This window comes from Stegodyphus dumicola, chromosome 7 (assembly GCF_044657685.1).
Source record: "Stegodyphus dumicola isolate Sdum_Otavi_A_Nest chromosome 7, ASM4465768v1".
NCBI lineage: Eukaryota > Metazoa > Arthropoda > Arachnida > Araneae > Eresidae > Stegodyphus > Stegodyphus dumicola.
In genome coordinates this window covers 142772725-142792016 of record NC_140774.1, presented here as the reverse complement: position 1 = coordinate 142792016, position 19292 = coordinate 142772725, and the positions used below count along the sequence as shown (strand labels likewise).

The 19292-nt window shown below is 29.4% G+C and overlaps 1 protein-coding gene across 1 annotated transcript in view; it reads left to right on the top strand.

Moving 5' to 3' along the window:
* Window positions 1–19126, top strand: part of LOC118198520 (all-trans retinoic acid-induced differentiation factor-like) — a 30165-nt gene extending 11039 nt beyond the window's left edge. Inside the window, exons 4-7 of the mRNA XM_085820880.1 lie at window positions 3096–3167; window positions 6655–6770; window positions 7987–8090; window positions 15998–19126. Of these exons, the coding sequence (XP_085677006.1) occupies window positions 3096–3167; window positions 6655–6770; window positions 7987–8090; window positions 15998–16114 (409 nt within the window). The 3' untranslated portion in view covers window positions 16115–19126. The remainder of the gene's footprint in view (window positions 1–3095; window positions 3168–6654; window positions 6771–7986; window positions 8091–15997) is intronic.
* Window positions 19127–19292: the final 166 nt, after the last annotated feature.

The window sequence follows — 19292 nt, the reverse complement described above, 5'->3', positions numbered from 1 at the left end:
TGTAGATTCTTCATTATTTAGCTTCTGTAAATATAATACAGGGCAATAATTTTTGGTGCCAATAATCGGAAAAGTGATTTAGACATTTAAAGTGATTTGACACAAAATGCTGTTTTGAGACTAATAGGCCTTCTAGATTAATGTCCTTTGGAACTAAAAAAAAAAAAATTGCCTTTTCAATGCCTAATTTCTCAATTTATATACCATTCCAAAAGTTGCAAACATTCTTTCATCCCCTGCTGACAAAGCTTCTACAGCACTTAATATTTAAATGATTTCCAATTCTTTCACAAGAGCTGTTGATTTCTGCCGCACAAGTGAGATCATTAATTTGACTGCCTTATTTTCAAAAGTGTTCTGTAGAATGTCGGAGTATAAATTATAAATTTAAATATATGTTGAACAAAGCAGTGTCTGCATATTTTAATTTCATTGTTATTTACTACTTTAAATGCTTGTTAATTTTCACATGCTAAAAAATAATGCTTTAGCTTTATATTTTGATGATTAAATATTAGTTATGTGCTAATGGTAGTGCATGTTCATGTCACATTTAAATAATGTTATGCATGGTTTATTAAGATTTTTTAAGCTATGTTTAGGCTTTCTCCAAACTTTAACAACTTTAGCAGTGCTGAGATATCTATCTGGATTTTATCCAGAGTGACTTTGAAACTGGCTTCAAATGAAGTAAGAGGTCTTCTGCATTTCGTTTGGATTTCACATTAAGACCTTTTTCTCTGAACTGTCATGTTCATTGCATCTCAATTCTCTTCTCAAAATTGCATGAAAATTGACAAGTTCTTTACACAGTTTTTAAGAGTACTGAATTCCAGCATGCTTCAAATGGTATGTTGAAACAAATTCTACTGTATTCATTAAATATAGTTCATGCAACCTGGTCATTTTGAAAATATATTATGATTCATATAACATGCTCTGTAACATATGAAATTTTTAAATTCTTGGTTCATTAATAATGTTTACGTGTTGAACAACCATAAGATGTAAGCTAAACATTTTTTTTCTACTTTTTTTTTTCATTTTTGCCGTATTTGATGCACTATTGATTACAAAACTAGATATGTTACATTTAAATTTTTTAAAAACTTTTTTAATACCATCAGCAGTAAGGGTAAGTAAATTTTCCCTTACATGTACTGTTAATGGTGTATTCGTAGTTTAATCTAAATGTACAGCTCCATCGATTGTAAAAGCATATATGCTGATTGTTGGTTGGTTGTGGTATTAGACCAGCCTTCTAACACCACACGTACTGTTTCATAAACTATAGTGTTTCTGCATTGGTGTATTTGTTTTTCATGTATATCATCAAAAATTTTTTGGCTTAAAAATGTATTATTTTGAGACAGTTATATAGTAAGCAGAACTGCACATTTAAAGGATTATGCTTTGGGTCATTGTCTTTTAAGAGTTTGAATCTGTGCAGAGTTTGAAAAAGTTTTGTAGGTCAAGAAATCCAGATAAACTATCAGTCATGTCATCAATAAACTCCAGATTATCAACTACACAAAAAGGGGTAGATATTCTCGTATTGTAACACCTTTGCACCATGTTTATTATTATAACCAAATTATGTTTCTGAAAATTTCTTTTGATTGTCCCCTGCCCCATTATTCAACCACCCAGACTAAAAATTTTTAATTTGCTTTTATTAGGAAATGTAAATCTACTGCAATATTCAAATTATTATTTTTCATAGATTTCATGTTAAAAAAAGCCTTTTTTTTCTGCTCTTTTTCAATAATATCTTATGTTTATATGTTGTATGCCATGTCCCCATTGATTCAAAAAATTTCTCTTTTAGCAGTCTTTAAATTAACAAATATTTCATGTGATTCATAATATTCGGTCTTGGATTAAGAGCTCTTGCTCATTGAATCTAAGACCGAACTCATTTGTCAGAGCACTTCGAGAATTTTTCATTACTTTTAACAATAACATGTGTATTCTACAGGATGGCTTTATATTTCAATAATTTATCTAAGAGATTTTTATTTTTCAAATACAAATTAATCTACCAATTTCTAATGTCTATCTTGATAAAGCTCTCTTCCCCCCTCTCCCTAAAAATCACTGAAAGCATAAATTCTTAAAAAATATGGTATTATTTAAACATTTTTTTAAAATAATGTCCATTAATCTGAAGTAGTATCATAAATAGAGTATTGTATTAATTACAGATGATTTTATTTACATTCTCATAAAATACCCCTAGACTTTTGTAACATAAATTTCCTTCTTTTAACAGAATGTATTAATTTTAATTCATTCTTTTGCTTTTAGAAAAGATATTTAGGTTAAAAAGGAAACACTAAATCAGCACATATATCTCTTGTAATTTCAGTTTTATGCATTTAAAATATTTGTTCTCTTTTATGACATATTGTAAGATGTCTGTGTTAATTAAGATATTCAGTCGTGTGAAATGTATGTATGTTATGGATGATATGTTTGAATGTCATACAGCTTTCTTTTGTTTTATAAGACTTAGTACAATAAATTTTACCCATTAAAAAAATTAAATACAAAAATGCAAATTGGTTAAATACAAAAAAAATTCAAAGATGCTATTAAGTACATAGAACAAATAATTAAAATAATATTGCAAAGGAAAATGATTAGACAATAATAAAATTTTGCCATCAGAATATATTTATCATTTAGCAAAAAGAATTATTCTGTACTCTAATATAACTGCTTAACTTCAATGGTTACTGATATAATTTATAATGTTTCTGTGGGTTCATTGTAAAATTGTATCATTGCGTATCTTTCATATACATAGAATTCTGCATATGGTTTTTAAATATTTTCACTTCCTCTTATACTACTAATGAAGTATTAAAATCAATCATGTTCTAATAGAAGTTAGTTTGTGTAAAATTATGTTAGGAGATCAGAAACAGTTAATTATATTTTTCTTATTACCTAATTAATTTCTGATTACCTAATTTTCTAATATAGACTTAAATATTTCTGAGCATCTAATTGCACAGAAAATAAAATTTATATATCTAATTTTTTTTTTTAACTCTGTTTTTAATTTTTTTTTTTTTTTTTTTTTTTTTTAGAGATTTGCGAGATAATGAGTTTGAAAAGTTTACAAGTGAAGATTTTGTTGGACTGCTTAAATTAGAATTTTTGTAAGTGAAAGTTTTGTATCTTCACTGCAATGTGTAATTTTAGTAATTTTAATTAATATTTTTTGATCTTTCTATAAGTAAAATAAAATATTTATTTAATTTGTGTAAATAATTCGTTTAATTTGTTACCTGTATAACACAATTTTTTTATTGCCATATACCATATATATTCTCAAACTTTTAAAATTTTGTACCACATAAATATGAAACAAAAATATATGTATCACCATAAAAACATTTTGCAATTAAAAATCAATGCATCCTAAATGGAATGTATGTACAGTACAAAGTCTGAGATCCAGACTTTGTACTGTACATGCAAATGTGATATGCGAATGTGATTTATGAAATAATGAAGCATTTATGACCTAAAGAGTATCACAATTTACCCCCCCCCAAAAAAAAAACTTAATATTTATTTGTAAAACAGTTCTTTGAATGTAAACTGTCTTAAGTTGCTTCATTCATTCATGTCTTAAGTTGTATTTTCTGGATCTTGAACCATACTACAGATTTCGCCCTCAGTTAATTGATTGATGATTGGAGCGTTGTTATTGCAATGAAAACCTTCTATTATATTGTCTTTATTTATTACCACTTCTACACATTTTGTTAAAAAATCCATTAATTGGAAAATTTAACCTTTGGTTTACATTATCCAAAAACATTTACATTCGCTATCATCTTCATCATCGTCAACATGAAATGCAGCCCATAAATTATGCCAGGCAGTTTTTTAAGTGTCTAGGGACACATCCTCCCATGATCTTGCGATGCTCTACAAAGCAGATTTTACACTAAAACATTAATAAACAAAAATTCTTGAATAGTCTTGCCATTATTAAAGAAGTGTAACATGGATTTTAAAAATGCTACTTTATATTTGCATTTTCAGCACATGCACTATTCCGATATCCATAGGCTGAATGATAGACGTACAACTTCGAGGAAAGAATAATATGGATACATTATCTTTCACTAAAATTTTAAGTGAAGTATGAACTGAAGAGTTATCTACAATCTGGACAATTTTTGCATCATCAAATAATTTTTGCCAACCGAGGCCTATGTCGTGTGGGCCTCTGTAAACCAACCAAATTCTGCCGAGCCTTGGGTACGAAATGATTTTCAAACCAACCATTCATTAACACTTGTGTCATCCGTGTTCTTTTATTTCCACAACATATAACCAGAAACTCTTTATTTTTTAAATGCTTGAGGTCCTGCATTTTTTCCAATTACAAAAGGTTTACATTCGTGCATTCCTGTAGCATTTGCGTAAAATTGTTAGTCTCGCTTTAGAATCTTTGACACAAGTTAGAGCCTTTTCTATAAAGTTTGCCAAGGTATTTTGCAGTACATATTGCCATAAAAGACCAGTTTCATCAGCATTGTAAATTTGTTCTGGAGGTAACTTTTTTCAGTAAATTCATATGGAAATAGTTCAGCATAAAGTTTTAACCTGAAAATAAATTAAACTAATAGATTTGCATCTCAACATCCTGCTAAGAAGCCTGAACTTTTAAAGAAGAGTAAATCATATTGGATGACTAATATTGACAAAATAATGCTATGTTTCGCACTTTTATTTTTGCTAGAGAAAGTAAAAAGCCAAACTATCATTGGTATTGGTCTATATCAATCTATAAAAACACTTCACATATAATGCCACGTGATTGTTTTTACTCCTTGATGTGACATCTTCATTTCATTGATAATGAAAATTATGACCCTTCAACACACCCTTGCCCTAATTTGTGGAAAGTTTATGATCTTATTGAACATATTAGAAAAATGTTTTGTGAAACACTCAACCCCGAAAAACAGGTCAGTGTAGATGAATTCTTAATAGTTTGTCACAAAAACAGTATATTCCTTTGAAACGCTTTCAGCTTGTAATAAAGTTTTTCTTGTTATGTGAAGCCTCGTCAGATTATATATGCAATTTTCTTTTGAACATGGGAAAAGGTATGCATTTCATACAGGAATACTCAACGTATCCGCAATCAACTGCTGTTGTTTTTCAACTAGTACGCCAGTATCTGAATAAAGTATATTATATAACTGTTGATAATTATTATATGTCTCCATATTTGGCATATATTTTTGTTCAAGGAAAACAGACATATATGTGGAACACTTCCGTGGTACTAGAAAAAACTTAACACCAGTTTTTTTTAAAAAAAGTGGAAAAGCGACAGTACATTGCATATAAGCCTCTAAAAGTTATGGCCTGTAAAAGTGAAATTATAAGAAAATTGTAAATTTCCTTAGTTCTTTTCATGATATATCATCTGTATCAGTTTATTCAGGGATGGCAAAAGAAAAACTAAAGCCAAAAGTAATTTATGATTATAACTTTACAATGGGTGGTATAGACAGATGGGTTCAGGAGATGTTGTACTACCCTAGTACCTGAAAACAACTTTGTAAATGGATCAAGCAATGTGGAATTTGTATATAATATACAAAATATAACAAACATGAAAAAAATCTCTTCTTGATTTCTAGCTAGCTGTGATCGAAGGGATCTTTGACAAACACTTTTCTGCTATATGCTCATCAATTCAATCTAGTGATGATAGTATGAACTTTATTCTCCTTGTAGGGAGCCATTTTGCAAACCACATACCGTCAAATCCTATGAAAAAGGAACCTAGAAGGCAATATGCTGTGTGTGTCTCCAAAAAAGACAACAATGGCAAAAAGGTACCTAAAGAGACTCGCATTTGGTGATAAATTTTTTTTAAATCGCATTTTGAAAATACAGTTGGATTATGTTTAGAGCCAAAGTTTATCACACTAAAAAAAAAAAAAAAAAAAAAAAAATGTATAATGATAAGTGTGTACAGTAATATTATTAGCTGTACAAATTAGCATGTATATTTATCAAAATCAAAATATCCTCTGCATTTTTATGTTTTATTCCATGCACGCTAAAATCATGTGACCCGTGTTGTATGTTTTTAAAAATTAAAAAAACTATAAAAATTCCTACATTATCCTAATTTTGTGTATAAAGATTTAAATAGTAATGTATAAAGATAGAGAAAAAAAAAAACTGCCCGTATTTCAGGACCAGAATTTATCAAAACTGAGCAGTGAAGGGTTAAAGTGTAGCCATCTTAAGAGCCGCTCAGCACTCGCAAATTTGAAAGAGTTGGAATTTTTGAACCTAGTGCATTGGAGCTCTTTCTTTTGCAGTAGTGGTAGAGAATTCAACTTGCATTAAACAGACACAGGATCGAATCCCAAGGTCACTACCATTTCAAAGGGTTGCAAAACTCGTGTGCTACAGCACTTCTCACTGGTACTAATATAGATGGTGACACGAGCAAGCAACTACTTACTTGAAGCCTCCAAGGTCTCTTGCACCACATGATCGCTACAAAAGTATTTTGAAAGTAGTGTGTCATGTATTGCTAAGCAAGTAGGATACAGTACAGTTTATTTACAAAATGCTAATGTTTTACTTATATATGCCTAGGTACTTATCTTCACATCTGCCATGTCCTGGTGGTAAAGCAGCTTGGAATTCAACTTCTTTGGAAAATAACATAACAACGTGTTATTTTCAACGTGACCCTTGCCAGTATTTGAATAGTAAGTCATTGTGCATTTTTATATAAAAAATTTCAAATTCAAACATCTTGAGAATATCTTTTCTAATTTAATACTTCAAATTTTAAAGATGTTTCTAAATGATTTCTCATGGTGTGAAAAAGTTATATATGACATTTAATTTCTTTGAAAATGAGAAAAATATTTTGCACAAATTAAGGTTTTAAATATTTTCTCATTGTGAAATAAAAATATAGCAGTTGGAAATTTGAAAAAGCATTCTGCTATTGCAAACTTTATGGTAACTGTATAAGAATTGTATCATGTTTTTTTTTTTTTTTTTTTTTTTTTTTTTTCCCCGAATTAAGCATGCAAAAATACCAGATACTTACAGATGCATCTAATAGTTGTATCAGAGTAATTGATGGTGGCAATGAGGAAGGTTATGTGCTATTAAGTGTAATATTTTACATTTTATGTAGCAAGAAATTGATTCAAAGATTTTAAAATTAGATATTAACATAGAAGGTGCGATTGAGCCACTTGTAGTGATTTCCATGCATCATTTACTTAGTATCCTTTTTATGATGGACTAGCAGCTTCGCTGCCAGCCTTCGTCTGGCTTTTAAATGTACCGGAAAAATGGTTGAATGGAACACCAAACGTTAAATTTAAAAACTACATAGAATTTTACTCTGCAGAACAACTTCATAAAAAAAGTTATTACGTATAACAAAATTACAATGAAATAAGCTTATATCCCTTAATACAAATATTAATTATCCGAATAAACAAATTAACCAAAATCCCTTTGCAAAATCTTAGGAACTCAAATGGTATAAAGGAGGTTAAGAACTTTGTTTCCTAAAAAAATCACTCAAAACTTATATCAATATCTTAAAAACAGTGAAATGAGCAATAAATAACAATAAAATGACAGCAAAGTATCGGTTACCATAAATAACTTATCCAGCAGTGGGTTTACCATAAGTCATATTACTCACCAAAGATTTTGTATATTTATGTGTAAATGAAGTGCAAATTAATTCTCAGTGGTATGTGATGTAAATCTATAAGAGCTGTAAAGTATCTGATTTAAAATAACAGGATTAATTTCAAATATGAATTCAAAAATTGTGTATTTAAGTATGTTAATTGTGAATAATTAAATGAATTGCTTAGATATGAATTATTAATTAATTTAATTAGAAATTTCCTGCTTCAGCTGCTTTTTTCATGATATTTTTTTAAATTATAGTATCTTGTGGTGAACCAGAGAATGCTAAATGCCAACACACTGGTCCTGGGTCTGCTAAGTGTGTTTGTTGTCCTGGTCATCATGGTTATAAATGTTTGAATGATGTAAGTTTTTTTTTTCCCCCAAAATTTGCTCTAATTGTATAAATTGAACATTTGTTTTGCTGTGATGGAATATAGAGGTATTTTTTGTTGGGGATATATTTTCATAATATTTTTTCATTTAAGTTGGGACTTTATATAAAATTATATTTTGGATAGCTGTTGATAACGGCATCTGTGTGTGTAGTCCTTTCATTTTGAATTAGAAAAAAATAAAAAAGGAATTTTCTTTTACCCAAACGAAATTTTCTGTTGGGAATCCAATTAAGAACTCTGTAGAACACATGAATATAATCATCTTGCAAATGTTAGGGAGGGGGTACTGTTTCAAACACATTTTTTGATTTTTTTAGCAACTGTATGAAACATATAATGTGTGTTGTTTAAATAAGACTATCAAAATTCGTCCAAGATTATAAACCACTTTTTTTCTGTGTATATGTGTTAATTAGTTTTGCTGAAAATAAAACCTTTAGTTTTATGAGATTTGAAATTGTATAGTATGAATGATGTTTTAATCTTGAATTTTTTTCTAATTTAGTTTGTTTAGAATCAGATTTTTTGTATTTTCCTTGTCAGTTCATAAGCTGAACATAATACCATAGCTGCCAACCTTCAAATATGAAAAACTGAGAGGTTTTGCGAAAAGTTTTTGGAGGGTTTTTGCACTGCACAGTGACTCCATTTTAAAATAACTCTAAACCAAATTAAATACATTGTACAATGCAGGATTTAGATTATCGAACTATTCATAATATGATTATTATATAAAAATATTAATATTTAATCAGATATTTTAAATTTTATGTCCTTTGGCTAGTTTCATTTTGTAATTTTCATACTCTTTTATACTGATAAAATCTTAAATAGGTATGAAAATTTTTAAGAACTTTTAATTACAATAAAAATAAAATGAATAATTAATGTACCTACTGTTTTGTAGGTAAACTTACTGCTGTACCATATTACATAATATAACCGAATAACAATTATTAACTTATTAAACATTGCTTGAATCTTCATTAAAAATCTACTGTTGATTAAGACTACAAGCAGCCCTCAACTTTCACACATAGTTGATTCCTAAAAATGTGTGCAGATGTTGAATATTTGAAAGTAGAGTGGGGGAGAAAAAAATCAGCATTGTATTTTGAAATATTTATTTATCAGTTATATTATTTATTTATATGATGAGACATGTTCAAGCTTTTTTAGGCATTTTCTTTGTAAATTTGTCGATAGTTAGTTGAATTCCACCATCTTTTTTTGTTTTCTTGATAAAGAGTTCTAAAGAGTCTGTGTACATAAGTACTTCACTGAGATCACATTCTTCCAGGATAGTCAAAATTTCATATAGATGTATGAAAGCTGCTTTCATATTTTTGATTCTCAAAATCCTGACAATTTTATCAGCCTTTTCTTCACTTTCATTATGTATTTTGACAGAGGTGCTGAGTGAAATTCAATTAACTCATTCTGAGTGAGATTCAATCAACTAATTAACATCTTTATCACTCATGTACAAGTTGAGTTCATTTATTAGTTATTTATTAGGTCCATTGATTATTAACTATTTCATCTGTGATAGTTTCTGGGTTTCTTTGATATTTATAAAATCACTCATCATTTACAGGTATAATTGTTTCCAGGAACCTTTCATTGTTGAATCTTTGTTTCAGCCCACAAGTCTCCAATATTATTCATTCCTCCTTTATTGTGTACCATATATTATAGTTCTTTTAAAAATCTCTCATTCAGGCCCACCATCCCTGTCAGTTGTCTTGATGGCCTAATTCATTTTTGTCCTTTTACAAATTCATTTAAATGTAGCTGTCACTGTTTGATCCATAGGCTGTATGAGGCAAGTAGTATTGGAAAAAAAAATACAGCATTTATTTCCAGATATAAATTTTGCAGAGATTTTGGGCACTTTGGAACATTGTCTTATGATAAGTAACTTTTAAAATATAAATTTTTATCTTTAAAATACTTCTTAACTGATGGCATCAAATACAAAGTGAACTAGTCTTTAAATATTAACACAGTAACCCAGGCTTTTTTATTTGATCTCCAAACAACTGGAAGTAATTCATTATCTTTCGCTTTCAATGCTGTGGGATTTTCTGCTTCATAAACTAACATTGGCTTCAGGTTTAAATCACCAACTAAGTTTCCACCAAGAAGCAATCTCAATTCGTTTTTAGAAGGTTTATGTCCAGGGACAACTAATTCTTCCTTCGATAAAAATGTATGATTAGGCATTTTTTTTTTTTTTTTTTTCCAAAAGTAAACCCATCTTGTCTACATTAAATATTTGGCTAAGATAATATTCCTCACAGTAATTTTAGACAATGAAGAAATAAATTATTCTGTAGAATATTTATATGCATCAGCTGATTCTTCAGTGAATTTAATATAATGTAAAGCATATCTAATTTTAAATTTGTCAAACCATCCACTACTTGCTTGAAACACCATGTTAGAATCTTCTTCTAATGTAATCTTCCAATCTTCATGCAAATTAAGAGATATAACGTGAATAATTGAAAAATTCAGAGGAACATTATTTTGATATTGATAATTAATCCACGATGACAAAGAAATTTCCATTTCATCCATTATATTATGGCCTTTATTCATTATTATTATTTCTTTATCCATTATTATTATTATCATTATTATGCCGAAATAGACTATGCTGTTTCTTTTGGATATGTTTTCTTTGAAGATATATTTTTACAATTTTGAACATATTCTTTAAATTTGTTCTTATTTTTCAAAACTGAACATATTGTATACCTGTTTATATCACGTGAATGGGCACTTGAAACAAAAGATTCATTACTTTCAGAACATCTTATTATTTCCGTCTTTATCTATATCGATTGTATGAAGTTTATGAGTCTTTTTGTTCGCATCAACACTGCAGTTTCTCCATTTCTCACTCATTTTTATAAATTTATAAGGACAAAATATTGAAACATAAACAAATAAATTAGCAAAACATCCAACACATCAGCATGTGCTCTTATTCAATCTAAACCTGTTTAATGCATGGTATATATTTCGTCTCCATCACAGTATCTCAGAACCCTAATGATCCCAGTATGATTCGGAAAAGTCCACTACTCTAGAAGGCTGTGTGGAAGCGAGTGCGAGCTCTGTGAAAGCAAGTGAACAATTTTTGCAATACTGACAAAAATCTTTAATAAATTGAATTTTTAGAAATGTGCTAAATATTGAATTGTGCAAAAGTCAAGGGCTGCCTTTATTCAAACCATATAAAATTTAGGGAGAAAAATTATGTTAGAAATCTCTAATTTGGGGAAAAGAATTTGCACAATTTAAGTGTCATTAATTCAATAAAATACATTTATTGCCTGGGAGCATTTTTCTTTGTAAAGCCTAAAAATTAAAAAACTAAGGACCTGGTGATCATTTGGAAGATTGAGTGATGGTATGAGAATAGGCCAGTTGGAGGAGGAGTTTCATCAAGCATATGGTATTGAAAGATTTACAAAGAGTTGTAGTATTGACTCATTATTACTTTAAAATGTTGAATTTAAAATATGTCCTCAAAAAATCCACACAAAATATTTTATGTTGATATAAAGAGAACTACATATCTTCATGCTTACATAATCTGTATTAGTCATCCCGAATTTATGTAAGCAATTTTGATCTTTTAATAGTGTTCATCTGTTGAAATCATACCATTTGAGTTTTATCACTGCTTAATTTATTTAGTTCAGTGAATTCTTTGCAAAGTCTTTTGCTAGATCATTAATGAATGTGCACTTCTGCTTCATTGACATTTATAGTTTTCAAGCACAAAACAATAAAAATATGGTAGGAAAACTGAAAAAATAGGTCATATGGTTTTGTTATAACTAACACATGTACAAATAAATACTGAGTCTATAGAAGAGATCCACAAATGCTTTCCAACCCATTTTCTCCCCTTTTGTCTTCATCTCAATTACCATGTCATCACAGACATGATTAGCATCATAAACATAGCTACAAGTTATGATCATCTTTAAAGTACATTTTAAAGTATTTAATTAAGATTGGACAAAACCTTTTTTTTTACTTAAATGATCAGACATATAAATGCAGTGGTATTGTTCCATAATAGGATGTATGAATAAATGGCAAATATGAATAATTTGCTATTGGTTACTATGATTAATTAATCCCTTTATGTTACTACATATTTTAAAATTATGATAATCACTGTAGTACTCCTTTCTTTAACAATAGATATCCACAAATAAATATGCCTTGAATAGCATCTATAGCTAAATCCAAATACATATTCTGTTAGTTTCTTGCCTATTACCTCTTTTGAAATGCCATTTGTGTTGAGTAGCATCTATATCCATATGCCATTAATTCTTTGACTGTTATTTTGGAATGTTGTTTTGATATCTATACTGTTATTCAAATTTAAGATCATTAATTATCATTCAAACCTTCTAAATTTAAAATCCACAAATCTTCTTCACAATGCACAGTTATCCTGCAATACCATTGTCAAAACAAAGATTCATGAATTGTAAAACTAAGTCATTACAAACATTCTGGCAAAACATTTTCCAAAAAGCTATCATGCAGCTAAAGATGCTTCAACTTACTTTTTGCTTCTTGCATGTAAGATTTTACTCCCAAAAGAGAAACATAGGAATTTCTCTTTTCATTGCAGTCTTTAGTAAAGAAAGATCTTACATCATAATAATATTACATGCATATTTTTTTTTTCATTTTTTCATAAGAGACCTCAACAGACAGGCAAATTTTGATCAGCATCTATATCTATATCTCTTACTTGCTGTTTGAGAGATTCCAAATTGTGAAATATACTGCCCAACAAAGAAAGTGCAACACCATGAAATTTCAGCCTTATAAATATGCAATTTTTGGGGAATGCCTAGTGGATCAAGTTATGAAAATGATAAAAGATGCAAGTTAAAAGGGAAGGAAACAGCTGATGAACCAATAGTCAATACTCTCAGTTACTTAGGAAATCCAGAATTTTGAGAAGTTCAAAGTTCTAGAAGACATATGTGGTTGAAGAGGTGCTTGGACAATGACACTGTAGGCAGTTCTGGCAAGTGGATAATTTTATGAGGGGTCAAATTGAAGGCTAACATATGGCTAGTTGATCTTACCGTCTTATCGCTGCTGAAACACATTTAGGTGCCTTTACTGTGCAGAGAATTTGGCCGAGATAGATCGATGAAGGAAATGTAAATAGTCGTGAAAGATCAGGTCCACCTAGACGTACTACAGAATGTGCAGATTGATGCATACTAAGAGAAGTGGTGACAGCCAAAAAATTGACTGTTATGGACATTGTTCAGGAAGTTTTGGTTTCCATGCAATATCTGGAAGAACAGTTACTAATGTTTGACAGAAAACAGGTTGCACACAAGCCACACTTTGCAAAGACTACCATTAATGCCAAACCATCAATACAAATGACTGGGATGGTGTCATCAATAAGCCACTTGGACATCCGAATGGCACAGTGTGGTATTCAACGACAAGTCTCAGTTTTGTTTGTTTGATGATAGTCACCTTTTAAAAGTCTGGACGTGTCAGGAAGATAAAACCAATCCGACTACCATTGCTGAATGTCACACAGCTTGTCAACATGGCATAATGGCTTGATGTGCCATCACGGTCATGGACACTTAGCGAACAACCACTTAGCAGACAAGGACAGTTAGCCAACAAGGACACTTAGCCGACAGGACATTTTGCCAATACGGACAGTTAGCCGACAGGACATTAAGCTGACAATGAGTCTTACTCTTCCCAATGCTTTCATATTTCTAATACTTTCACATTTCATTACTACTTTGCTCAACACATTATACTACATTCATTCCTGTATAAAGTCATTTTGCTTCCCCCACTAATGAAATTTCCTTTCCCTGTCAGGAATTAGTGATCCACCCAACTCCTCACCATACTGGAACTTTTTTAATTTTTTTGAAATGCTATTTACATGTTAAGCATCGTATATTTATTAATCTGGGAAAGGGCTCTGGCCCAGGATTTTGTGCATAGTGCCTCATATTCCCTGATGAGAAATTTCAACGCTTTATCAATTTGGCCAATATACACCAAACAGCATAATACATATCAAACTATGCTAAATTACACAAGAATTAAAAGCATATATGGGATCTTTAAGAATCAAAAAATGGGAAAGGGCTCTGGCCCAGGATTTTGTGCATAGTGCCTCATATTCCCTGATGAGAAATTTCAACGCTTTATCAATTTGGCCAATATACACCAAACAGCATAATACATATCAAACTATGCTAAATTACACAAGAATTAAAAGCATATATGGGATCTTTAAGAATCAAAAAATGAATTTTACTGACAAGTTAAAAAATGGTATAAATATTAAATTTACGGAGAAGTCAAGAAATTTTGTAATTAATAGTAAGTTTAAATAATTATTGGGTACGTGTCAGCTAAACATCACTGTTGGCTTAATGTACTGTAGACTAAATGTATTGACAGTTAAATATCTGTGGCTGAATGTCCTGACGGCTAACTCTCCTTGTCGGTTAAGTGTCTCGTCGGCTAAGTGTCAGGGATCCATGCCAACGGTCATGATAGCAGTACACATCAGAGGATTAGTGATGGCGTAACAATATGTTGATGAAGTGCTGCAGGCGGTTGTACTATCTTTCCTCCAGTAGCTGCAAAATGGTATTTTCCAGCAGGACAACACAACACCATACACGACATTCATTAGCCAACAAGCCTTGCAACATGTCCGATTACTTCCTTGGTCTGCAATGGCTGCGAAAGATGGTCATACATCTTACTGATTCCATGTATTACTATTTCAATATTTATATTTTCTAGTCTTTTTCTTACTATTTCAACACTGTATAAATTTATCGTTCTATAAATAACCACTTATTTGCAAATGCATTCTTTGTTTGTGTATTAGTCGACATCACATTCCACCCGATCCTTTATGATGTTGCATTTTCTGTGTTGGGCAGTGTATCTTAACTAGTTTTTTTACTGTTATCACCTTTACATTCCATTTGTTTGTAGTTTCATATTGTGCTTGTTTCTAAAAAATAGTTGTCACTTTAATCATATTTGGATTATCTTGCAATATATTTACCGAGTAGTTAGATTTTTATTTAACTACTCAGTAGACACAGTGCAAGTTGTTTAATCAGATCAAACAATATTTTCAAATGTTAATTTTTTATAATAATTTGCTGTATCCATCTGACCACCTTTGGATATAATTACACTTGTTGACAAGATATGTTATAGCTGATATCAAAGTTTATTGCCTGTGTTTTTCCTATCTGAGGGCACTATGTTTAGATGTCATAGTTGCAGTTTTGGCAAAGGAAACGGAAATGTTTGAACAGATGCTATATGCTGTTTCATTTAATAAATGTGCAATGATTATGTAATTATAGGACTATAAATAAAGGCACTAAAAATAACTATAAATAAAGGCACTAAAAATAAGCTGTTGATTTTTAATTGTCATGAACATTTAGTGTTAAATTGAAATAAATCTTTTATCAATATTCATATTTTTATATTCTTACATGAATTCGTAAATTTTGATAAAAATTTAGTAATTATTGTTATTTATCAAGTTAAAAAGAAGTTACTTGCTTAAATGAAAAAGTAATGTAGCATTAATTTTACAGCTTTTCATTCAATAGTAACACAAACACGCAAAAAAAGATTTTATGTATAGACTGTCACATGAATGTATTGGTAAATATTTATTTCTTGTGGTCATATTTCTAAATATAGCTCTTTAATAACTTAATTAGATGAATATAAATTCTTAAAAAGAAATTGTGCATAAAAATCATTATTATACAAATGAAATTTCTTTACAGGGAGAATTTCCAGCAACAGTATTCTCAACATCGCTCGTGATTCCTACAGTTATTCTTTGCATAGTTTTGTGGTTTGTACAAGGTAGAGATGTATATAGAAAGAAAACTGAATACTGAATTTTATTTATACAATTTATGCAACTATTTATATATTTTACTTTGTAACTAAATGAAAGAGAAAGAGTTTTTAACATGCTAAAACAAAAGTGTAATTTTTTTTTTTCACATTTGAACAAATTAAATACTACAGTTGAAAGAAACATTACATTTACATTCCCTATCAGAATGAGAATAAATTATACATCTGAAAGTAAAATATCTTTATTATTTCACTGTATTTTTTAACAGTATGTGGTCTCTTCATGTTTAGAACTCGACTAACATTTTATGACTAATGTTATTTTTATTTAAAAAACGTGCAAGATATAATGTTTGACCAAAATGGGAATTAATTTTGTATATAATATGGTATAGGAGCATCTTTGATATCCAAAACTGCTTGAATTTTTCTTGAAATGGAAGCATAGAACTTCTGAATGATGTTAGCTATTTCATACCATTTTCTAATCAGAAACTGCTCCAGTTTGTTGTGGAATTGATAGAAGAAAATGGAATCTTGATCTACTTTCCAGCACAGCCCACACTGGTCTAATGACACTACATCTGATGATTGTGCAATTTAGAAAAGATGAGCAACTTCATGTTATTGAAAGATTAAACAATCTGAATTGTTGAATGGGAGTGCTATCATCTTGAAAGATTCAGTTACTCATTAGAAATAATTTCTATACCTCAGAATGGAACACAAATCATTTAAAATGGGTTACATAGTCACTACTATTTATTCTTCTTTGTAAGGTCATAAACTGCAATATTTTTGTCCAAAGCATAACTCAAGCACCACAATTTAATGTAGGATGCAGACAGTTTAGATTATGAGCATATGTTTGTGTTCTTTCAACTCCTGAATTGAATAGTGTGAAGGTTGACTTGTACAATATAGTATTTTCATACAGTACATATTTTCATTGATCAGTATTCCACATTTTATGTTCCTGGCACCACCACTACAGTCTCTATTTTACATTTATTTGTGAAACAAAACACATACTATACTTAGGTATCTGCTTATGCACAAGGTTATGAGGTGTCTTCTTACCTATGTCCATTTATATTATATGTGTTGAAACTAAGTTGGATAGATATGCATTATGCTCAGTAATCATCTTTGTCACAATAGTTTTTCTTTTTGATGTCAGAATTATATTTATCATCCTTTTGGTTTTACGAGTAAGTTTTGCCTTCCTCTGATAACTGAGTTATGCAGATAATCTTTTGTCATAATTATTGTATGCTGTCATGTCTTCAGACACAGCATCTCAATATCTCCAATAATTTTCTAAATGAGGCTATAGACAGGGCCGGATTTAGACTTGATGAGGCCCTAAGCTATTTGAGATATGGAAGCCCTTTCTAAGTCTGTTATACTATATTTAAAATTTTTTAAATATTTAAGCTATAGCTTGTGTAGCTTATACATAAATCCTGCACTGGTTACAGATGCACCATCGAGCCAGGTTCGAAGAATTTAACCTCTTTGCTACTTGAAAAAGTCATTCATTTGTAACTGTTTCAAAACTGCAAAAGAAGTTTGTAATTTTGCACAACTTTGAGAATATATATAAAATAATCATATACAAAACAGTAACTTTAGTACTTTTACTACTTTTAGTTTACTATGTAATTGACAGAAACAAAATTGACTTTTTTAAGTGTAGTGTTTTCATTATTTTAGACGGTCTCTGTATGTCTTTTTAAATAAAATATCTGCAGTTCCATGCTGACTTATATTTCAGGAGAATTATGTATTAATTTTTCTGTTTAGTGCACATATGTATGTACAGTTCTTTTTAATTATAAAAAAATACCTAAATTTTCTTTTTTGCATGGACTTGTATAGTTAACATTTTAAGAATATCAATATATTTTTAACTGTTAAATTGAACTGAGAAGGACTAGACTCAGTTTGGGGATTTTGACTTAACAAATATCTATATCTGATTTATTAAAAATATATTATGCCACTCATACATTAACTACTAATATTCTTAGTAACCAAGACATTAAACTAATACTGTTATTGCAGTTATCAACAAACAAATGTCAAATATAGATTGATCATGGAGGTGGTAATGCCATTTTGTTAGGAATAAAAGTGCCATAACTGACTCTTCATCATTTTATGTATAATTTCGAGAAAGTGCAATATGAAAATAGTCTGATTATATGATGTAAATAAGCAATTTCAAATATCTTATGGCTATGTTGTTGTTATTAACATCACATGTATACAAACCTGTTCCCATCTGTTAATATTTTGTTGCAACAATATTATAACTGGAAAAAATTTATTACAAAAAATGTTAAATTTGATAAAGCATCTAAGAAATCCAGATTTTGATATAAAACTATTATAGGACAATGTAATTATAAATTTTAGTATTTTTAAAATCTCAAATTAGAGTGAACGTAATTAAAGCAATAAATGAATAAGTTAAATGCAGTCAAAAAGCACTTTAAAAAAAAAAAAAAAGCTTAAATTAGCATCTGAAGGAAAAGGCTGATTATTACAATATTGATTGCAATATTCATTCATTTTTGGCTAACTGATTTGGGTTTTCTATCTTCATGTGACCAATATATGTACTTCCTGTAACTTTGTCATTTGCTTTTTTAATAATTATATAAAGCTCTTATTTATACAATAGTTGTGTGGCTTTATAACTATTGTCATTCTGTAAGACATAAGATCTTTAAAACTATATATTGCTTAATGATTTGAAAGCAATGCAAGTACTTAATAATTATACCTTTTTTTTTAATTATTTCTTTTATAAGGCATCTAATTCTTATAATTAATCATATATTCAAAAGATAATTTTAAAAACATTTGTCCCATAATTGTAATAAATAAAGATGTTTCTAATGCCATGTACTGTGATATAACATTTGTCATCATCAGTCTTCTGATGAGTCTTGATTAAGTTGAAATTTAAGATATATATATTTAATTAATATTCATATGAAATATAAAATGTGTACTTTTATTAAAATTTATTTTAAAAGAGATTACTATGTGTACATTTCTAAGATTTTTTTAAAATTTTATTAGTAGCACAATAATATTACACATTTACATACATTTGTTCTTTTATCAAAAAAGTAAAATATGTTGATTATTAATCATTAAATAGACATATATTTCTTTATGCCTGCAACATAAATAAAAAAAACT